The 21843-nt window shown below is 38.7% G+C and overlaps 1 protein-coding gene across 3 annotated transcripts in view; it reads left to right on the top strand.

Moving 5' to 3' along the window:
- Window positions 1-21843, top strand: part of LAMA3 (laminin subunit alpha 3) — a 106546-nt gene that overhangs the window by 32611 nt on the left and 52092 nt on the right. For 2 of the 3 annotated variants that reach the window (XM_031503734.3, XM_085572009.1), the window contains exons 13-29: window positions 61-198; window positions 1038-1172; window positions 3659-3793; window positions 4194-4240; window positions 5141-5240; window positions 6378-6430; window positions 6860-6965; window positions 7887-7986; window positions 8400-8556; window positions 10405-10543; window positions 12222-12364; window positions 13664-13764; window positions 13887-14037; window positions 15380-15540; window positions 17406-17514; window positions 18971-19068; window positions 21305-21470. In XM_031503734.3, the coding sequence (XP_031359594.2) occupies window positions 61-198; window positions 1038-1172; window positions 3659-3793; window positions 4194-4240; window positions 5141-5240; window positions 6378-6430; window positions 6860-6965; window positions 7887-7986; window positions 8400-8556; window positions 10405-10543; window positions 12222-12364; window positions 13664-13764; window positions 13887-14037; window positions 15380-15540; window positions 17406-17514; window positions 18971-19068; window positions 21305-21470 (2039 nt within the window). Of the gene's footprint in view, window positions 1-60; window positions 199-1037; window positions 1173-3658; window positions 3794-4193; window positions 4241-5140; window positions 5241-6377; window positions 6431-6859; window positions 6966-7886; window positions 7987-8399; window positions 8557-10404; window positions 10544-10734; window positions 10868-12221; window positions 12365-13663; window positions 13765-13886; window positions 14038-15379; window positions 15541-17405; window positions 17515-18970; window positions 19069-21304; window positions 21471-21843 lie in introns of all 3 variants that reach the window. The other variant, XM_085572010.1, reaches the window with a different exon arrangement.

Here is a 21843-nt window from a genome sequence, read left to right on the forward strand (position 1 = left end):
GAAATAAGAACTTTAAGATCATAATGCTGCAAATATTTTCTTTACAAATGTGCTCTTCAGCATGCCAGTGCCACGGTGCAGGAGTGCTGGGCAGTGACTGTGATGGAAGTACCGGGCAGTGCAGATGTCGAACTGGATTTGCGGGGTTATCCTGTGATACCTGTGCAGCTGGCTACTTTCAGTACCCCTTCTGCCAGGGTAAGCCAAACATTCTCTTTTGGCAAGCATATCCAAAACACCAAGTTTTATACTGAAGGATGAAGTTATTTTGCCATAGAGATGTATTCATAACAGGCGCTCCCAAAACTCACAAAAGTCAAAGAAGAATAATGTGACGAGGGGAGATTTTGATCTAAAAATTCCCGTTTCCTTGGTTGCTGTCTGCTGTTTGATGCAGCTGCCAGACTTTAGTTTGTGCTTGGATTTAGCAACGTTGATTAAACTTAAAATAAATTTGGAAATATTTCTGTTACTTATTCTTGTTTTTTTTTTTTTACAAGTTGTGTTTAATATGGGTTTGCAACGTCACTTTGATGCACCAAGCTACCCTATTTAATAAATACTAGAAAACTGACTGGTTTTGAACTTTAATAGCTGTTTCTTTACAGTCTTTTTAGGTTATTTATTGACCACTCCCACTTGAGATTGTAAAGCTAAACAATGAATTGTTTTGCTTCAATCCCATAAGTGATGGAACTACTCTCAATAGTTGGCAAACCACTTGGGACTGATAAATCAGACTCTCAGTGGGACCAGGCCAAGTGTAGTGCTTTGACACCAATAATTGAACTTTGAACCTGCTTCCTTGCTCTTTAATTTATGTTTTCTTTGTTCCTGAATTGTTGCAGATGTGAGCAATCAATAAAAGCTGCTATGAATCCATGTAAATCTGATGGGAAAATTGTTGTCTTGTTGAGCATCAGGGAGCAGGGAGTTGCTTTTACTTCTCTTTTTTTCAAATGTATTTTTATTTTAAGAAAGACAAAAGAAGAGAGCCATACAGAGGCTGCCTCTGAAATATATTTTCTCATTGGCAGTGTGTGAATGTAACTTGTTGGGTACCCAGCCCGAAGTCTGTGATTTTCTTGGGAGGTGCCTCTGTCGCTCAGGAGTTGCTGGACTTCAGTGTGACAGCTGCCAGCCTGGCCACCACTCATTCCCTGCCTGTCAAGGTAAGCCTGCTGATCGCATATACAGCATCAAACAGCACCCTGAAAAGGCAGACAGCAGTGCTTTCCAGGACAGCAGCCAGAGCAATGTTCACAGCAGCAATTGGGCAACTTCCTCTTGTGCTCTAGAGTGAAATCTTCATATATTTTAATTCTCCAATTTCAGGCCTTTTTTAATCCTTGTGGTCAGACTCTTTGATGTACCCTCAGTCAGCACAGCTGTCTAACTAATAACCAAAGCATTTGAGATCTGTTCTTACATAGAGGCCCACAGCAACAGGTCACACTTGACTGCTGAGGAACCAGCATAGCAGAACTGTGAAGCACTGGTCTGCTTTTGCAGGGAGTATTTGGTACCTTGTTTGGTACCACAGTTTGGTACCATGTAAAAGGAGTGTTCTGCAAATTTGAAAATCTGAAGCTCTTATTTTGCCCTTCGTGGTAGTTTCTCACTCATTTTCAGATAATTTGACAGGAGCTAACCCAACCTGTGTCCACGTAGGCATGAAACCTAAAAGATCTCTTTGGAGTTTCCCACCAAGGACTATCTTGCTTTTTTGCAAGACAAGGAAATTAATAGAGTATAACTTTTGAGTGTCATAATGGATTTGTGTGCTTATGAGGACTTCCATCAACTCCTCATTGGCCCTAGGTTTTGTCTGTCTTTAAAGTGAATGAGAGAGGGAGCCCTTAATCCTTAGTAATTTTTCCATTGAGAAAGAATATTGCAGATTTCTGGTATGTGTTTTCCTGTGCTGATTAACAAGACTTATATATAAAATAATGATTTGCTTTCTTCTCTCTTGTTATTTTTGGCTGTGGGCTATGTCAGTCTTATTCTTTTGGGTTTTTACAGTTGTTTATCTCCTATACAGGGACAGCAGAATTCTTTATACCCTCATGCCCTGATTTCAGCTAGGGTAGAATTAATTTTATTCCTAGTACTGAGTATAGTGCTGTTTTACCTTTTTTCCCCAATTCTTCTCCCCATCCCATAGGTGGGGTGTGAGTGGTTGCTTATACTTAGTTGTCAGCTGGAGTTAAACTGTGGTACCTTGCAAAAATGAGCTACGTTGTGTTACCAAACACAATGGGTAGAATAAAGAAACACCATATGATTGTGGGTTTTATGGTCTGGAGTAGATGAACATTTTTAATGAAAAACATAAAATCAGGATTCTGCATTGGTACATGCTGTTCAGTGGTTTTAAAATAACCTTTTTTATTTTCATAGAGCAAAATCAAGTAGCAATCTTGAAGCAAATCAAACCCATATTGAATATGTTTGATCTTTGAACACCAAAAGCTGAAAAGAGACATAAAAGCTTAAAAGAGCATGCAAAAACAAATTGTAAAAGACAGATAAAAATACTTGAAAAGACAGTCAGTGGGATTACTCAGAACTGCTGCATTTCACAGTTTGTTCAGTTAAAAAGAACTGCCATGGGTTTAAACATAAATTAACACAGCATGCTGCAAGCTGTGGGAGAAAGTGAGCAGCCCAGCCTGCTACTCCGGTAAGGAATTGCCATCTTCAAAAGAGAGACAGATCTATATTTTTTGGGCTGCTGTGACTAGAACTAATATCTCTGGTCATGACTTGTTGAACTCAATAGAAGCTTTATTCAAATAAAGTGATATCAAAACAGAGCCTTTAAACAAAACACTAATACTTAAAATTAGGAGAGAATGATATACGATAATCAAATTATGGGTGACTCTAGTGTAGGTATTGTTCTTGGAAGCTTCAGTGTTTATATTTCTCTTACACTAACTTCCTAGTAAGCCCTGTGTCTTTCCAAGCATCTTTAAAGTAAACACAGCAAAGTCAGATGTCTTTGACTGCAGCAGAAAGAGAAACCAAAAGAGGGAACCAGAAACATGAACATGTAACAGGAAGACAATGTTTGCTTTATATCTCTGTCAGTCAGCCTTTTGTGGTTAACTGCATCCAAGTGGTTAACTGCAGAACTTCATCTTGTACCTGGGACAGCTGGGATGCCCAGATGGGGTCCCATTCCTGTACCTGTGAAGTGTGACCTTGTGGAACATTCCAGAATCATCTCAAGAAAATAGCAGGGCTTGTCTTTAGCTGTTAGCCCAAAATAGTGGTAACTCCATGAGAAGTTCACTGTTATAGCTGACAACATATACATATTGAATATATTTTTAAAGGTTTTTTTTTTAAGCATTTCTCTCATGTGACATTCTTCCAAAATGTAAGATGGATTTATATCCCTTACATGTGTTTTGCAAGGCATCAAACACATTATAGCTGTGAGTTACAGAACTGCAAGAACCAAGATTATCAGTGGTTGAGGTCAGAATTGCAGAATAACCGTCTGTTTTGGGATATTTATTTTTGCTGGTAAAATTATGGGTTGTCTGGTTTCCTGAATGTAAATGATTGACTTACATTCAAAGGTAAGTTTTTTGACAAATTCTAGATTTAGACATGTATCTGTTATTTTTTTTTTTTCTCTGTGCAGCGTGCAGTTGTGATGCTGTTGGCTCTTTGGGGAATACCTGTGGTCCTGGAGGGCAGTGTCTGTGCTGGGGTAACTATGCTGGGCTGAGATGTGACCAGTGTGCTCCAGGCTATTACAGCTATCCCAACTGCTTGCGTGAGTAAAAGCCTTCCCTACTTTTACCAGGGTTTTCTTTCCTATTTCTGCAACAGGGAAGAAAATAAATCTTCTCAAATATATTTCCATTTAAAAGATTTCAATTTTGATGGCACAAGAACTTTAAGAAAATATCTGTCTGTTCCATAAGTTAGTGCTCTGTTTTTCCAAGTGACTGCTTTGCATACAAACTCAAATACTATAAATCAGGCTAAATACACATTTTAAAAATCATTACTAAAGGCTTCTGCTGTCTTGGAGTTTAAAGTATTTGAGTCTCTCCAAGGTAACCATAATAAAAAGCCCTTTCAAGTTCATACTGGCTACATTGTGCTTCTGCTCTACTACATTCCACAGCCTCTGTTTTCAAAAGATCTTTCAATATGTTTGTTTTATGAAGGTGTCAACAGCGAGTGTGACCCTGCAGGTAGCGTTGGTTCTCACTCTGTAAGTATTCTGCCACTGCAGCTAACAGTGCATGTTAATAATTCATGTGTCTTTGCTGAGCACATCCAGCTCATTGCTCAAACCCTGAAGCCTGCTCTTAGGATCTAGAAGAATTGCAGGTGATTGTTTGAAGAGTAGGAGTAGAAATGAACTGCATGTTTTGTTCTTTGATCCTACCAGTGCAAAGCCTTGTCAAGGATGGGGGGGTTTGTCTTTTATATATAGAATATGCAATCTGTTTATGTCTTTTTTGTATACTCTTAATACTAACATATACATGAAGATGCAAGCCTGTGCATGTCTCAAAGACCTTGTGGGTCTGGCCTGCAGCAGGCCTTCAGGATCAAATTATTCTTGAAAAATGATTACATCTTTGTTGCCATTCCACTATTATTGTTATTAATATGATGATGGTTATTAGTAATTTCTTATTACCAGAAATTACAGGTATTGTTAAATGTGTGGCAAAGACCACCTAGAAGGTGAGTCTGATGGGTGGTAGGAGTACCTGTGTAGGCTTCTGTGTATCCTCCACCAGTAAAGAAAAGATTAAATATGAAAATTAATTAGTATTTTTAAGGAAATATGGGGTTTATTCCTTTTGGAAGCTAGTTAATACTTTAGAGCAGTTCTAATAAAACTATAGAAGAATTGGAAAGTACATCCTTTGGGACCCTCAAAATAAATTAGATACATACAAAATATGCAGAGTGGAACAATCCTGTGCTGATAGTGTGAGAAAAAAAAATCTAAGATGTCTGGATCGGCCTGAGATCCATGTATCTATAAAAGTCAGTAAACTGAATGAGCTCTTAACAATATTAGGTTTTTCGTAGTAGCAAAAATCAGTAAATTTTTTATTAAGCAGGTATACCCATATAAGCTCCTTTCTCTTGTTAGGGATATTGTCAATGTCTCCAGCATGTCGAAGGTCCTACCTGCAGCAAATGCAAACCCTTGTATTGGAACCTGGCCAAAGAAAACCCTGAGGGATGTACAGGTATGGCATCATGGCAAATTTATTTGGCTTATGAAATGTGGTCATATTTATTCTCTGACACTGTCTGTGGTGCTCTTTGTGACTCTCACAACTCTTATTAGCAGTAAATTACCCATGATACCAGCAGTTACTTTCAGAAACCAGGCCATCATTTCATGGGTGTTTGCTGAGTATTGAACCAGGGTGTGCTCTGAAGTTCCAGTGACGGCCCTGTGTCAGATCTACTGGAGCCAGACAGGATTTTTACCTGTAACCTGAAATCAGAATTTGGCTCATTGTTTTGAGAAAAATAAAAAGTGCTTTTTCACTTTATGTTATTTCCTAGCTTAGAGTGTAAAACCTTCTTGTGGCCTCAGGGTGTGACAGATCTGTTATGGATTTATATCTGTATAATAACCTATGATTGTCAATGTTTTCCAACAGGGAGTGAGTGTTTTTCAGGCAGATAATAATAATTAATGAAAATTTAAAAAGGCAAGGATAAAAAAATATATAAAGATTCTCTCCAACTGTTTCCTTTGGAACAGATTCCATCACAACAGCCACTTAGGATTACTAGCTTTAGAACTGATAATAGTGTCATTACATTTTTTACTTTAGATCTCTAAATACTAAACACCTCCTCAAATATTAAGTACTGCACTTTCCATGTAATTCTCTGCTTTCAATCACAGAGTCAATACTGGGTTTGTCCAAACTTGTAGCTTAGCATTGTTCCTCCCTGCACTATTTTCTCCATTTCTGTTTCATATGGAGAGTTGATTTGGTCCCAGAATAGCACTGCAGAATAGAAGGTGCCAGTCAGACTGGAAGACATGGTTTTGTATCAATTGTCTGAATGTTCCAAGAAAGAAAACATTTGTAAATTCAAACTCAATACTGTTTTTGTCAAATACAAGTTAAACCACTTTAAAACACACTAGTAAATCACATATACTTAGAAGTCTTCATTCTTTCTCCTTCTCTTTTTCTTCTCACCTCATACCAGTGTCTTGTCTGCTGTTCTGAACTTTCCAGAATAAAATCCACCTTGTGGCACCTTGACTCAAAATTGCAGATTCAGGGTGGTGGGGTTTTTCCCTGTAAAGTATCATGAAAAGATGAAATGCAGATGTCTTTTTTTTTTCATCTGTGCAGCTTGTCAGTGTGATGTGAGTGGAACACTAAGTGGAGTTGCAGAATGTCAGCAGGTAAAGAGAAACTAAAATAAATATATTAATTAAATTGATTATTGTAAAGATAAATTATTTTAACAATTTCTGAGGTAGAAATCTTAACACTATTTATTGCTTTTGAACATAAAATAGCTAGTTTTATACATCAAAAGATCAATTTTACACATCCTAGGGATGTATAAAGTTTTTAAAAAATTTTTTCTTCTTGAGTTTATGTATTTTCTAGTCTATTTCTGAAGATGATAAATGACAGAGATAATGTCCAAATAATGTTTTTTTATGTGTTTGGGGTTTTTTTCCTTTTGTTTTATGTTTGGTTGGTGTTTTGTTTTTTGAGATTAGAAATTTCTTCCTCTTTAGCATTAGAGAGAATTCAAAGCATTGAGAGATTAAAGTTCTGGAAAGGTACTGAAACATTTTTGATGGAATTTATTTTCTTCACAGGAAAATGGGCATTGCTACTGCAAATCTAATGTTTGTGGAGATTCCTGTGATGTTTGTGAAGCTGGTTATTATGCTCTTGAAAAAAAGAATTATTTTGGCTGCCAAGGTACAAAAAAGGACATCTCTAGTGGAACATTTGCACTAAACACAGAAGTCTTTAGAATTCCCTAGGCGGTACTTTTAGAATGGGGATGTTTGAATTACTCAAGTGCACAGCATTTTGCACTGGTGCTGGTGCTGTAACCTTGCTTGTGACTCCTCTTTTGCCTTTCAGCAGGAGAAGGAACAAGGCAGATGTTACTGCTGTGCTTCCCAATCATTTTGTGCATGTATGAGAAAACAGGGTCCTTTTAGACTATGGCATAATTCTTGTTTAGGAGCACTCAGCCTTTCAATCCAGCTTGAAATTTTTAGCCTTGTCATACTTGTTACTTAGTACAGCATATATTATACCTCATTACTAGAGGTGTCCTTTAGTTTGTGCCTGAAGTCCTGTCTCCTGTAGAAAGTCATTCACTATTGTTGTCCAGTGTCAATTGCAAATATGTATATTATATGAATACAGAAACTGCAATTTTGTCAGGTTAAATATTGGGGTACCTGACTTTGAAAAATTAACATCTTGCAATTTTTGTGAGTTAGGTTTTAGATTTGGTTTTCAGTGGAGTTTTTTAACATATTCCTTGTTTGTGACATTGCTGCAGAGATGCTGACTTGCTAGGAAAACATTTGAAAAGCAGTACTGCAAAACTGCAGCCTTGCATTTAGCAATGTGGCAGGTTGTATTATTTGAGGTTTTTTTAAAAAAGGGACTTTTGTCACATTCTAAGGAGAAATTTAAAAGGAAACAGGCACAAACACTGGAAGCTCAAAATAATTTCAGCTTATGCACATGTATGAAGTTGTGTTTGAAAGAGTTTAAAGGGCTCTGGGGAGTCATTAATGGTGTTTAATCAGCTGAAGCTGTGGTGTGTTTGCTGATAACTCCCATTCCTCTTTTTCTGACTGGCTTCTCTTGGCATGCCAGGCTGCCGCTGCGATGTTGGAGGATCCCTGAGCCCAGTCTGCTCCCAGCCCTGGGGCAGCTGCCGGTGCAGGGCGCACGTCGTGGGCATCACCTGTCGGGAGTGAGTCCAGCTGGGCTGCTGGCACAGCTTCAGCACAGTGCCTTGTTGTACTTTCGTGTGACGTTCTGGGTTTGTTGATGATTAACTTGGTAAATCGCACTGGTTATTGATATTAATTTTCCTGGGAAGTTTCCTTAAATAACCAGTTCCAGTTTTGCAATAATACTGCATATGTATCTATGTATCTATCAAGAGTTGTATAGGAAAAGGTAAGAGGAAAGCTGTAAAAGCTTCTGGAAAGAAAATTCACATTGCATCCCTCTTACCAGCTGTCTTGAATCTATGAGCTGCTATCAGAATTCCTAAGCCATCAGCAGATCACCTCCCTTCCAGTGTTTTTTGCCCTTAAATGTAGATAATAAATGACTGGTAATTCTTTACTGATTTGTTGCGGGTTTTTTCCTTCTTGAAAGGCCTGAAAAAAACTATTTTTTTCCTGATCTGCACCACATGAAGTTTGAGATTGAAGATGGTACTACTGTCCAAGGAGGGAAAATTCGGTTTGGCTACGATCCTCAGGAATTTCCTAGCTTCAGTTGGAGAGGATATGTGCGGATGTCCTCTATACAGGTAAGCTGGTATTTCACTCAAGACTTCGGGGTGAAAATGAAAACAAAAGTACATGGCACAATGTCTTTATACTTTATATGTGTGTGGAAGGTCATGGAAAAAAGACAAAAAAAAGGACAGGATCTGACTAATCCAAACTCTTTGGCACTGTGTTGCTGTTTGAATTAATGACTGCTGGTATTTTTGTCAGGTCATTTGCATGTTGCTTGTGCAAATATACTTTCTTCAGAAATGTTCTTTGAGGTTGGTTTTTTTGTGAGACAGTTGTAAAGAGGGAACTTACAGCTTTAAACTCTATAATAATAAGTGCAGAAATTATTGTCATGCCAAGAACAGTGAAAACAGCAGAAGATTAATGCTTGGCCAAGTAATTTGAATTGCACAGGTCTCTAAACATAAGATTTTCAGGTAAATCCATGTTCTGTCTCTGAAGTCATCTTGCACTTGAATTTACATTGGGTAGAGAAGAGAGAGGTGCCAACTTTTATTATTATTCACATTACAGCAAACAGGAAAATGTGTGGTTCAGTAAAAGAAGCTGTGAACAGGAGCATATTGGCAACACTTACTTAGTTTCATGACAGACTATGAATAAAATAAACAACAGCTGAGGGAATAAGTAAATCACAGGTAGAAAGTCACAATAATTTCTCTGAGAAGGGCCCTTCTGACTTTGGATTGAGCTGCTGATCAAATGAAGCAGAATTTTAAAACAGTAGCTTTGAGTAATAAATGGGATTTATTCACTCACCTTGAAAGCAGGGCTTTGGTATAGTCATGTCCAGCCTCCATTTGTCCAGGGACTAATGAATCACTATAGAATGGGACAAAAGCACATAACCATTGCACAATGATATACTTTATGTTCTTCATTTTTCAGTCTTTCTTCTTTTGTTGTTTCAGTCTTGGCTTTTTTTATCCCAGATAATTTTTGAATTTTTAGTATTATTCCACATTGGTAAATGAAGGCAACTCTTTGGTATCTGTGATTTCATAATGCCTGCTTTCTAATTCAGCTGCTTTTTGCATTTCTTTTCTGGGGGTATTTTGTACAGGCTTTTTGTTCTCTTCTCAGCTGTGGGAAACAGAGAAAATGTTTGCATTTGGGGAAGCAGAGTGGACCACAGTGGTGGGGAGTTCACTGTGCCACAAGTAGCTTGGAAAGGGACAGCAGGTGCATTGTGATGGGTGAACTGGTGGGAACTGGATAGTGAGGGGAGCTTTAGGATTTAGGATGGAAAGAAAGGTACCAAACCCATGAGATTGCACCAATCCTGTTTTTTTCCTAATCCACCACTGACGCTTAACATGTCTCTTAGTTTTTCTGAAAACTAAATAATGGCGCTCTGTGAATGCAGAGAATTTTGTGGGTCGGGAGGTGTCAGTTTGGCCCCAGGACAAGGATAGCATTTCTGCTATTACAGCCCTACGCAACTGTAGGATCTGGTAGAGGATCAACAGATCCTCTCAGTTTCAGTGACAGTCTGAGGTGTCTGTATGCTGTGGGATCTCAGACTAGGATTAATGATTGTGGCCTGTTCCTTGGAAAGGCAGGAATGGAAACAGCCCTTGATAGCATATACCTCCTTTATGGCACAAGTGGGGAGAATAACAGTAAAATACTGTTGCTATGTCACACTAACACACATTAGTTGAGCCATTCTGTGTCCTTCTAGATCAGCTGGTATTCAACAAGAGTTTTATTTCACAGGGGATTTTATTCTATGCTCTTTTGTAAGCTGCCTGTGCCTTTTTGTCTTTGCCAAGTGGTTTTTCTTTCTCTGGGTGATAGTAACAAGTAATATACTTTCCATTCCTCCTTTTTCCCTTTCTTTTTATTTTTCCCAGCCAGAGGTGGTTATGCCTATCACTGTGGCTTCCCCTAAGCTCTTCCACCTAGTCCTCCACTATGTCAGTCTGGGCTCAAAAAGCTCTAAAGGGAAGATCTCTGTTGCTGAGGGAAAACATATTGGCACTAATTATACTTGTAAGTGAATTAATTTTCTCACTAGGCTTCCCTGTCTTCCTCTATCATACATCAGCATTGCCATTCCAGTATATACTCTTTTGCATGTGCCTCTTTCTTGTAGGACCTTAGTCTGGTGCTTGCATGGCTTCTGACTGTTCCTCAATTCAGCACTTTATGGCTGTTTTTGTTTATTAACTTCCATTTTTCAGAATGAAGTCAGGATAACTTTGAATGTGGAAAAATCAAACCTCTACTTATTTCGCATTATCCTGAGGTATATTAACCATGGAGGGGAAACATTGTCTGCTCGCATATCTGCTTGTCATTCTCAGCCTGGAGCAGGTAGGTGTAACTCAGCACTGCAACAGCTCAGGTGAATGTTGGATCAGAGAAGACATTCCAAGGTGCACCTAAATCAAGTCTTTAATGTTGCTTAAAAGGCATCACTTTTAACAGTGTCAGTGCTTTTGGGCTTCTCCTCGTACATTTTTGCTGTGTAATTGATGTGGCTGTGTTTGCATGAAACTCCTGCTTGCAGTAGTAATCGGCATTTTTTTCTTCAAATGTTTGCCACACTTAGCACTTTCAGTCCTGTTCTTGGAAGCTCTCAACTATTTTATGAAGGGGTTTTTAAGAAGGGGTTTTAGAGAAGGGGTAACAACACTTTGTTTGGTTTACATGCCTTTAATATTCAAGTTTTAAATGTGGCCTTTGCCTTCATTCAGTGAGTAGGATTTGTTTAAAATTATGAACCCAGTCTACCAAGTTAGTTCTGATTACAGAACTCAAAACATGTGATGCCTTTCAGGCCCTAATAAAAGGTAATTACTCCATATCCTTTGAATGGTAGAGGCATACCTATAGATCCTTTTAGAAATTCAAGACAAAACTGAAGACTTCACAGACACCATTCAGCAGAGTGGCAGAAATTTGTGGTCATCACTGGCTTCTAATGGCTGGGAGACAGGGAACCAGATTTTGTCTGTATCCAGGATCTTCAAAGAAGAAACCTTTAATATTCATAACAGTTGATCCTAATGACTTCTATTTGACAAAGCATACCACAGCTTTAGAGCATAGAGTCACAGAATTATCTGGGTAGAAGGGGGCTTAAAGATCATCCAGTTCCAGCCCCCTACCATGGGCAGGGACACCTTCCACTAGACTAGGTTCCTCAGATCCCCATCCAACTTAGCCTTGAACACTGCCATGGATGGGGCATCCACAACTGGCCCATCATCTCTGCCTAGAAGTTATCTGTCTGTAAGTAAACATTTTAGATACTACTGAGAACCTCCAACACCTGAAGCATTTGACTTAAAGTCACATTAGAATATGGAATGTGTCAGTTGAACATATTGAGAGTCAGTGCAGAGAGAAGTTGAATGGAAAATTATGGAAGGGGAAACTGAAAAAGTGACCATTTCAGGTATTGCAAAATTGGCTATTGCATGGGGCAGAACTCTGCTTTTCTGTACCAATTTGCTCAAGAGCAATAAGAATGAAAACAACAACCACTGCATAGTCTGTGTCTGGTCAGGTGCATTGCTACTGCATATTGACTGAAAATCATTTATCAACTCCTGTCAAGCAAAGTTTAGTGGACCAAATTATTAATCCAGCCCACTAGCAAGTAGAGATATTTTACACAGTCACTTATGCTTTATACTTGATTTTTTTTTTTTTTTTTTGGCAGGGGCTGCTCAGAGCAAAGAATTTGTCTTCCCACCCAGCAAGGAGCCAGCTTTTATCACAATCCCAGGAAAAAGCTCCACAGAGCCTTTTTCACTGGCTCCAGGCATGTGGACTGTCAGTATAATGGCAGAGGAAGTCCTCTTGGTAAGAAAACAATTGAAGAAAACAACTGCTTGAATGTTGTCATGAAGTTACCGCTTAGGAGTTGTTTGCAGGGAAGAACCCTGCAAGCAAGAGAAATTCAGCACTAGTGAAAGAAACAGAATACAATTGTGAAAATTTACACTTCTGCCTCCTATTTATTTTCTGATTTTGTCCTGCTCTAATTTTTCTTCTCCTTACAGTCTATCTGGAATATGTACCTTCAAATGATAAGGTATTATTAGCATACAGCCTAAAGCATAAATGCTCACAAAAATTAGTAATTTTTGCATATCAGATCTTGTGTCTAGAGTTTAACTCAGCCAAGGAATTAGTTTCTTGACAAAAAGTCTTCATAAGAGTATTGTAAAATGGACTGCTGCATTATGAGCAGGTCAATGTCTGACTGCTTTTATCCTCCTATCTTTTCTCTCCTTTCTTTCACTGAAAAATTGAAAAAAATTTCTAGCAGCAGCTCTAAGAAATTGCTGGAGAATGAGAAATTGTTTGGGATGATAATTTATGAAAAAGCTTAAATATATATGATCACAAAGACAGCATACTGAAATTCTTACGTATTTTGTACAGGGATAAAAAGCAGTGTCTCCAGTCATTAAGCCTGAGGCTGTATTAAATTTGTGAAATGCCACATAAAGTGTTAGTAAAGAGCTTGAAAACATATTTCTTGCTGAAAGTGACAGTATTATTGTGCTGGGTTTTTTCACTAATACCTTTGAAAAGGTATATATTAATAATCTTTGCCCATGATATTCTCACATTAACAGTTATACTTAAGCTCTAATATATTAATTTAAGTAAGCAAGGCAGAACAAAAATATACCAGCTTTTGAAGGACATCTTAATAGATTACATGGAGTATTTTCATCAAGTCATCTGGGATATATGAATCTCCTGTGTGGAGTCGCCCAGAGCTGAGTTGTGTGCTCGTGGATTGCACTCATGGATGAAAACTGCAGGCATCTGGCTGTGTGTTACTGAACTGCAGGGAAGCTCCCTTCAGTGCACTGTCTTGTACATGATGGGAGACTGGCTTCAGAGTTTCCCTGATCCCAGGGCAGCTGCCTTCATGCCATCTTTCTGAAATTACAGACTTAGGGAAACACATTCTGATGTTATTGGCCCAAGCAGGAACAGAAAAAGCCCCACTCACATCTTGCAGATAACCTGTGTACAAATTGTTTATGTGATTGGTTTCATTCTTTGTTACATTGTGAAAGCCTGGAGATGTTCTTTTTATCAGTGTTTGAATGCTTTAGTATTTGTTGTATTCTTTGTTCTTAGGATTATCTGGTGCTGTTACCGAGTGATTACTACGAGGCATCCCTGTTGCAGATGCGCATTACAGAGCCTTGCACGCGTCCCAGGCCTGCTTCAGCAGAACAGTCAGTAGATGTGTTACAGCCTAAACCAGTCCCTGAGTTTATTTTGTTATCATCCTGCTGCACATGAAAACTATAATAATTCTGTGTTCTGGTCTTTTGTTTTTGTGTTTTTTTGGTGTAAGCTGCTTGCTCTATCAGCATTTGCCCCTGGGCAGATTTTCCTGTGTCCTTGGTTCAGAGGCAGTGCAGTTCAGACACGGGGGAGAATCCAGAATACCTCTGCGACAGCCAGCTCCCAGTCAGCCAGTGATGGCCCAGATCACTGGAAGAGAGGTCAGATTCCTGCCTGCTAATTGCAGTCCCATCTGTGCTGTTGACTATAAACCTACCAGACTAAAATAGTTGCAGATTTACAGCTCAGGATTTTCAGATCTTAACATATCCCTAAAACTGACTCTGCACCGACATCTGCATTTTACACAAAACTATATAAAAGTATCAGTGTAGGCAGATTTATAACTATGACTGGAGTGGACATTCCACTCTAGCAAAAGCATTTCATTAAATAAAAATTCTTCTCCTTTAGGCATACTGGCTTGTTCAGAAGAAATGACATAATGATTTGTCAGCAGAAATGGTGTACATACATCACTCTAAATTAATCCTTTTTCTTTCTTAAATAGCTACACTTAGGTAAAATGTTTGCTTTACTGAAAAACAAGCCAAAGCAATTATGCCACTGCTGTAGGTCCTTTGAAAGCAAAGCATGTTTTATGAAATGAGATCTACTAGAGTGTGTTTGGCAAAAAACAAGGTATTTTTATCACGTATGTGATAGTGATGTGAAATGATTATAGCCTCTATTACTGTGCTCAGATATTTCTTTTAAAAATATCAAGTGCAGCAAGAATACCCATATGCCACAGGCTCTCGTGCTTCATCACTGATGCATGTGCAAAATTTACTGGTATGAATAATTGCAGTGAAGTCAAGAGGGATGTTGACAGACTTATTTACATGTTTAAGTGTTTGTAGCCTAAGGAAATACTGAGAAAAATTTGAAAATAATTATGTAGTCAACTGAAACAAAACCTTTGTAACCACAGCACTTAACTACTTAGAAGTATTTTGCATCATATATTGTGTTAACCACTTTGTGCAAGTAGCCTAATAGAAAACCTTGATGCTTCAAAGTGTTATTGTTTTCAGGAGAAGATACTTTCACTCTTCAGGGAGTAGGGAATCAAAATACAGCATTGCTATAGTAGGAATTTTGCGTTCCTGGAAAATTTACTGAGAAGTAAACTCAGTTTCTGTGTGTTGTTAAGGATAGCTTAGAGATGATGGTGACAATTTTTTAGCATCATAACATTTCTTCCCTTTCTGCTGGGGAGAAGATAAATAATAATATAGCAATTTCCCAGGGTTATTTTACAGCTTTCCTAGAACTGTTATAGTGACAGCTGTTTTTTGAAGTTGTTTGACTCTTGCTAGAGGACAAAGTGATATTTATAAGCATTGCTTGCATTCTGCTGGATGTCTTCTGTTGAGACACTGCAGGACTGGCTCTGGGCTAATGCTGAGCAGTCAAAAGAGCAGGAAATGGGAGCCTCCTGCAAGAAAAGGGAGTGAAAGATTTAACTCCTTTTTTTGTTTTTCAATTATTTTGACCCAGGTCAATTTAGAGATGACCATAAATGTTCCTCAAGTGGGTCGCTATGTTCTGGTTTTTGAATATGCCAATGAAGAGGATCAGATAAACACTGCAGAGGTAACAGTACATAGCCCTGGACCTGTCACTGAAGGCAGAGTGAGAATATACAGTTGTAAATACAGGTAAGAGTTTCTGAAGTAATCACTAAATGATTAAATAAGCATTTGGAATGTAATTATACTTTTTATATATTTGAATCCATTTTACCATGTAGATTGTTCAAATTCAGGGTGATTTAAAAGCAAGTCCAAGATTCAGTGGATTTTGTAGAGGTTTTTAATTCTCTTTGTGCAGTCAGCTCATTAAATATTGCTACTGCTACAATGGATTGTTTTTCTATTCAAAGGGTTACTTTTTTATATACATTTTTTAATCCTTATAAACTACTAATCTCCAAGTCCAGTGGAAGAACATCGCTGTTGGCTACAGATGCCTGCACTGATTTTCTTCAGTTAAAATTGTCTCCAAGGACTTTGGCTATAAAAAAATGTAGCAGCCAGATTTACAAGAGTATTCCCACCGTTTCTAACAGCATTTGCTGAAGCAGAAGTATAAAGGTCTCTGAAATTTTGCCTGTAATCATGCTCTGGCTGATAGGCTGTAGGCAAGGTCTTCAGCCAAATGCTTCTTTACCCTTGTTGACTGAAGAGGTTACTGCAGATGTTCCTGCACAAGAGATTTTCCCTGTCCTGAGTGAGATTGTCGTTAACACTTGAGCACCTCAGCTTATTTTGAGCCCTTGGGAGAGCCTACCCAGTGCCAGGGGACTGCCAGATATGCAGCCTTTCTTCCCATGAGCCAACTGCTTGGCAGAATGGAGGCTTAGGGGTATTCAGGATGAAATTGCTCAGTAAGAAAAAACCTTTTCATCAGCATGTTTGTGGTACAAAGCACAGCCATGTGGAGCAGTGACCTTGTCAGGTTCTTGCTGGGGAAAGCTCTTATTTTAGCCTGTTACATAACACTATGAGCCCAAACTTCTTGCTATAAATCTTCCATTTTACTGGGGTTTTGGTGGGTTTTTTTCCCCAAAACACCCTCATTTTTTCCCACATTTTATGGGCTGATTTTAGACATACTTGTTTGTTTATATGATACATTAGAAACATGTTAATGGAAGTACAAAGAAAGCCCTTGCTGCTTTAATGTAGCAATGCAGCAAATCCCTTCTGCAGACATTCTGCCTGAACTGAGTGGTCACATTGTGAATGAGGTGCTGTGTCATCTTTCCCAAACAGGAAGGTGCAAATCTCTTCTGATAAAAAAATAAATCAAGCAATGACATAGTGAGGTACATGTAGATAACAGTAACTTGCAGAATTTGTATTATATTGTGCCAAACTTTCTTATGGCTCAGTGAGCTTGAATATTCCAAATAAAACATAGTAAGAGAATAAAACATCACAGGCTTTGAGTAAATCATGAGTAAGGGACCTATATTTCTCTAGTTTTACATGTCCCTAGCCCTGAGCTGACCTTTTCTCTGATTTTTGCTTTAAACAAGAGCAAAACTTACATGTTCTCTGGTTTGTAGAGGAAGCAATTCACATCTTCAGAGGCACATGGCAGTAGTGGAAAGGTGCAAATGCTGTGTGCGGCACCTGAAGGAGCACGGCCCAGGCAGGAGAATATTAGTTACATACCACAGTGTGTAACACCACGTTACTCAGTGTGAAAATGTCTGCAGGTAGCATCAATGAGTGGTTTTCTGTCCACATCCTACTAAGCCAGTAGCTCAAACGGGTGTCTGAGCTGAGATCTGGAGGCTTCAGCTCTAGCCCACCCAGGATAAGCAGTGTTTTGTGCGTGGTAGATCCTGTGTCTCACTGGTGAGGACAGTGCATGTTCCACAGTGGCCACAGACAGGTTAGTTATGGTCCAGCAGGAGGGACAGGTGCTGTGGCTAGCCGGGCAGTGAAGCTAGGTGACAGCCTGAGCAACGTGGCAATGCCAGCAGGCTCATCCTTAATCCTGCTTTCCACCTCAGTTTCCTTTGTCGCAGCGTTGTAGTTGATGACAGGAATCGCGTTGCAGCCTATGACCTTCTGGCAGACACAAAGATACGTCTGAAGGCCTCATCAAGTAATTTTCTTCTGGTAAGTTGACATTTCCTTTTCCCTTTGGTAATACTTGTTCCTTGATGGGGTAAACAAAGATACTTGTCTCCCTACGTTCACATTCTGTAAGGTAAGATGTGAAATTATGTATATTAGATGCTTGTCTAGACATGTTTTATATACACCCCAGAATGCTGAGGCAAACTTGTCAAAGACAAACAGAACTTTGCCTTTATTGGTAAGGTTTTTTCCAGCTTTCTTGTGCTTTATTTCAGTTCCCCTTTCTCTTCTACAAGTAAACATATTCTGGTAGCTTTTATACATAATTTTTTATTGTCTTTTTTTATCTTTCATTTTTTCTAAATCCTCAAAATCCATGTCTCTTACAAAATTCAGGTAATAAATACATTTATTTAAGGTAATAAATACATTTATTTCAGGTAATAAATGCATTCATTAATCATATAGCTTTTAGATATTTTAAATAAAAATCTGCACTGACCTCTCTTGGCCGCACCAGGAATATACTTTTCTAGAGATTGAATTTTCTTACATGTTGCTTCTGCTTTCTATTTTAAAAACACGAGGTTTGTGAAAATCTTGAGCTGTAATCCACCTAGAAACAACTAGTAGAACTAACAGCTTATGCATGCTTTCTTCACTTCATGAGTCAGTATAAACGGATACCTTTTACATTTGCTGTTAGCTTCCTGCAGCAACTGCTGTGCTAACAAGATCCAACCTTCACAATCTTTAATTGTAAAGGCTGTCCTTAGCAAAAGATGGGAAAGGGGAAAAGAAATGCTTCTGATATGTAGGCACTGATCATGAAGTCAATGGCAGCAGTTTTGGGGTTAAAGGCATTCATGTGTTCCCTTCATGCAGAGCAGAGAGGCAAATGGGAGCCACCTCCAGTGCTTTCCCTTATGTCCTTACCACCATGGGTACAGCAGGACTACCAGATCCATTTGTGCATGCCTACTTTTAGTTAAAATAAAAAAATCACATATGAAGTCTTGTTTCTTTTGAAACAAGCTCTGAATCCTGGGAGAGAAATCCTGGTGCCACTGAAAGTCAGTCCCATGGGCTTCGCACGAGCGAGTGTTTGTGCCTTTATTTGAGAAAGTCTGGGAGTTCCCCCAGGGTCCCAAAGTCTCTAAGGGCTTTTCCCTCCTACCTCTCTACATTCCTTGCCTTGCTTCTCAGGCTTTGAGCTAGTCTTCTGTCTTTCCCTTTACCACACATATATACTTTCCTTTTATTTATTTCACTCCTGAACATCCAATATTCCCTTGACAAGGACAGAAAAAATACTATTTAACCCCGAGGCATTGAGGTGCAGGGAGGTAAAGGGATCCGAAATCTTGCGGGAGGTCCACAACAGAACATGGCTTTGGGCTCATATCTCCCTTTGCTAAAATTAGGCTTTATCCTTCCTGTTCATGCCTGGCCCTGTTATTTATTATATTAATTGTGCCTTGTGCTTGTTTTTCAGCACAAGGTTTGCATTATATCAGCTGAAGAATTTTCTCCAGAATATGTGGATCCTAAAGTACAGTGCATAGCTGCTTACAGGAGTAACAGTGATGGAAGGTAACTTGCTTGATTTTATCCTTCCTATTATCTGAGGACAACCTTGAAAGGTAGAATAAATTGTGTTTTGATTCTTCTGAGTGAAGCTTTTCTCAGTGACTCACAGGTGATTTGTAGGCCACTTCTGTAAAGTAGTCTTTGTAAAGAAGCTGAAATCTTAGTGTTAATTTAGACAGTCTTTGCACAGAATTTTGTTGATAACAGCCTTTTCCTGGCCCATCTGAGCTACCCAGTGCTGATGTGTAAGAAAATATGCATCTTTCACATGCCATCCAGTACAACAGGTGTCCAAGCTGGAAAAGCACTCCTACTTTAGTGGCCTGAAATGCTTACTCTTCCATCTAGAGTTTTAGCATGTAACTGCTTCATCTGTACCAAAATGGCTTTAATTTGTCACTAGGTGTGGGATGTGACTGCCCTTCCAGACACAATTTAGCAGCATCAAATTACTCAGCATGTAAACCCCTGCTTCCCAAACAAGCCATTCCCTTTTCCCTGTCATTATGGGACCCTTAGGGTATGTGTGCCCTTATCATTCACCTCACACAGTAATGCCAGCCGATCCCTCTTCTCCATCGTACTTTATAGGACCAGTAATTAGGGGACTCATGCACTGCTTGGTTGATCCAGGCTGACAGCTCTTCTCTTGCTGTGAAGATCTGAACCTGAACCTTGCCTTCCCAGTGGTCAGGTTTAGGTTCCACAGAGCATCTCCTCTGTCCTGTTGAAGCTCTTCCCCTCCCCATCTTTTGTTCTTTGGAACAGAGAGGAACAGTCACTGCAGCTTCCAAATTAGGGACCTCTACATTTCAGTGCCTGTTGCAGTCCCCATGATGTGCCTCGTGATGCCTACTCCTTTCTTCCTACTGATCTAACAGTGGGAAGAGTCTCAAAAGTAAATGTCATTTGCAGGACTTTAAAGGCAAAAAAGAATTAGTGAATTGGTCTAACAGTTTTCCAAATGGTAGCTTGTATTGTAATGGTTGAATTGAAACAGAAAGCAGAAAAATCTGTATAGTAAATTGGATAAAACATGTGACTGTGCTTGGTTTCCAAGTATGCATAGCATTGAATCACAGCTTTAATTCTTCTGCTCAGTGTTACCACTGAGAACAGCATTCTAAGACTGAAAATACTTCTCCTTCCACCAAAATTATTTTGCAAATGCAGGCATTTATATTTTGAGTAAAACAGGGAAAGAGGATGGGTGAAAAACATGATTCAAAATAAAACTAATGTAGAAACTTACACATTTGACTTTGGTTTTGTGTTGGGTATTTTTTAAAACTCTTGTTAAATTTCCATTGTTTACTGTAGGTTTTTGTTTTGTTTTTATTGTAATCTGCCAGCATTTTTGCTTTCCTGAAAGTGTTTAAGTTCATCAAGTTGAAAGATGCAGAGGCTTGGCTCAGTTAAACAGTATTGTAAGTGGATGCTGCACATGATTTCCTACACAGGCCTGGCAAATGCATCTCAGTTCTGGCCTGAAACATACTTGCCATTCCAGTTCTGGGCCTATCTTGATCAAAGATTAATCATTGTCTGTTGAGTACTTACTAGAAGTGAACAAATACAGCCAGGAAATCCCCAAAAATATTTTATCCTGCAGTCTTTGAGAATTCTTCTCTCAATTCCAGAATTAAATATGCCAAGGAAGAAATAGTTAAACACAGCAGTGAATGAATGAGGATGCTTTCAAGGAGCACTGTTATTTATTTTGGCTCCAGTTCTACAAATATTTGAGCATATACTTAACTTCTAAATACTTAAGTAGTCCCATTGACTTCAGTGGGAAAACTTGCATGTTTAAAGGATACACCTATGTAAATATTTGTACAACTGAGAATTCAATATTAGTACAGGTTCTGGTGAAAGTAACTAACTGGATTAACTAAAATGTATTTAATTTTTAGTTATCCTGATTCCCTTAAGTTTCCTTCTCTTCAGCAAATTCTTTCCACTGAAACTTAAAGTTATGGAAATTTTGTGTGAATAAAATCAGTTAATACATTAAAAGTGTACACACTTCCCCATCTTATGGAAGTTAAATCCATACATCTTGTTTTCCTTTACTTTCTGATCATTCACAAAGACTCCCTGTAGGTACAGGAGTTATTATTGCATTATCAATTACAATACAGTCTAATACACTGACTTTTGTAAGTCAGCAGCTTTTCCTGTTGTGATTAAAACTTTCTCCTGGTCCCAAGGATGATTACTGTGGTTCTGTGTTTAGTGCAGCATGCATTCCCTCAGTTTTTGAAACTCCACCAGGAGCTTTGGTTTTGGATGCATTCAAAGATGGGAAGATTTCTGAAGTAGAGGAGAATATAATCCATGATTCATTGAGTGCCACTTTACCTGCTGGTTCAGTTCGTGGAGTCACCTTGACACCATTACAGGTACCTCATCTTTTGAAAATTTTGTTTTGCAAGTCACAAGGTATGTTCTTAATAAAATTAAATAGATGAAATGCTGTAAGAGAATCAAAACTGGATGACGCTATATGATGAAAATGTTGCAAACTGAGTAAGCCACAGAGACAATATAAAGAATGGAGGGGAAAAAAGCCCCAGACACCAGTTTCTTTCTGAACTACACAACAGTCTCATAGACTGCAGAAGAGTGTTAAATGTGCTTGGCAGGCAAACAGAGCATGCAGTTGTAATGCCATTTTCCTTGAAGAAATGGAACTTGCTGAGAGATGCTAAGCCCCCTCTCCTTCACTGCAGGTAGGGGGCACTGAGCACAGCTGATAAGCCCAAGAATGTTTCA

The sequence above is a fragment of the Lonchura striata genome, chromosome 2 (genome assembly GCF_050655825.1).
Source record: "Lonchura striata isolate lonStrDom1 chromosome 2, ASM5065582v1, whole genome shotgun sequence".
NCBI lineage: Eukaryota > Metazoa > Chordata > Aves > Passeriformes > Estrildidae > Lonchura > Lonchura striata.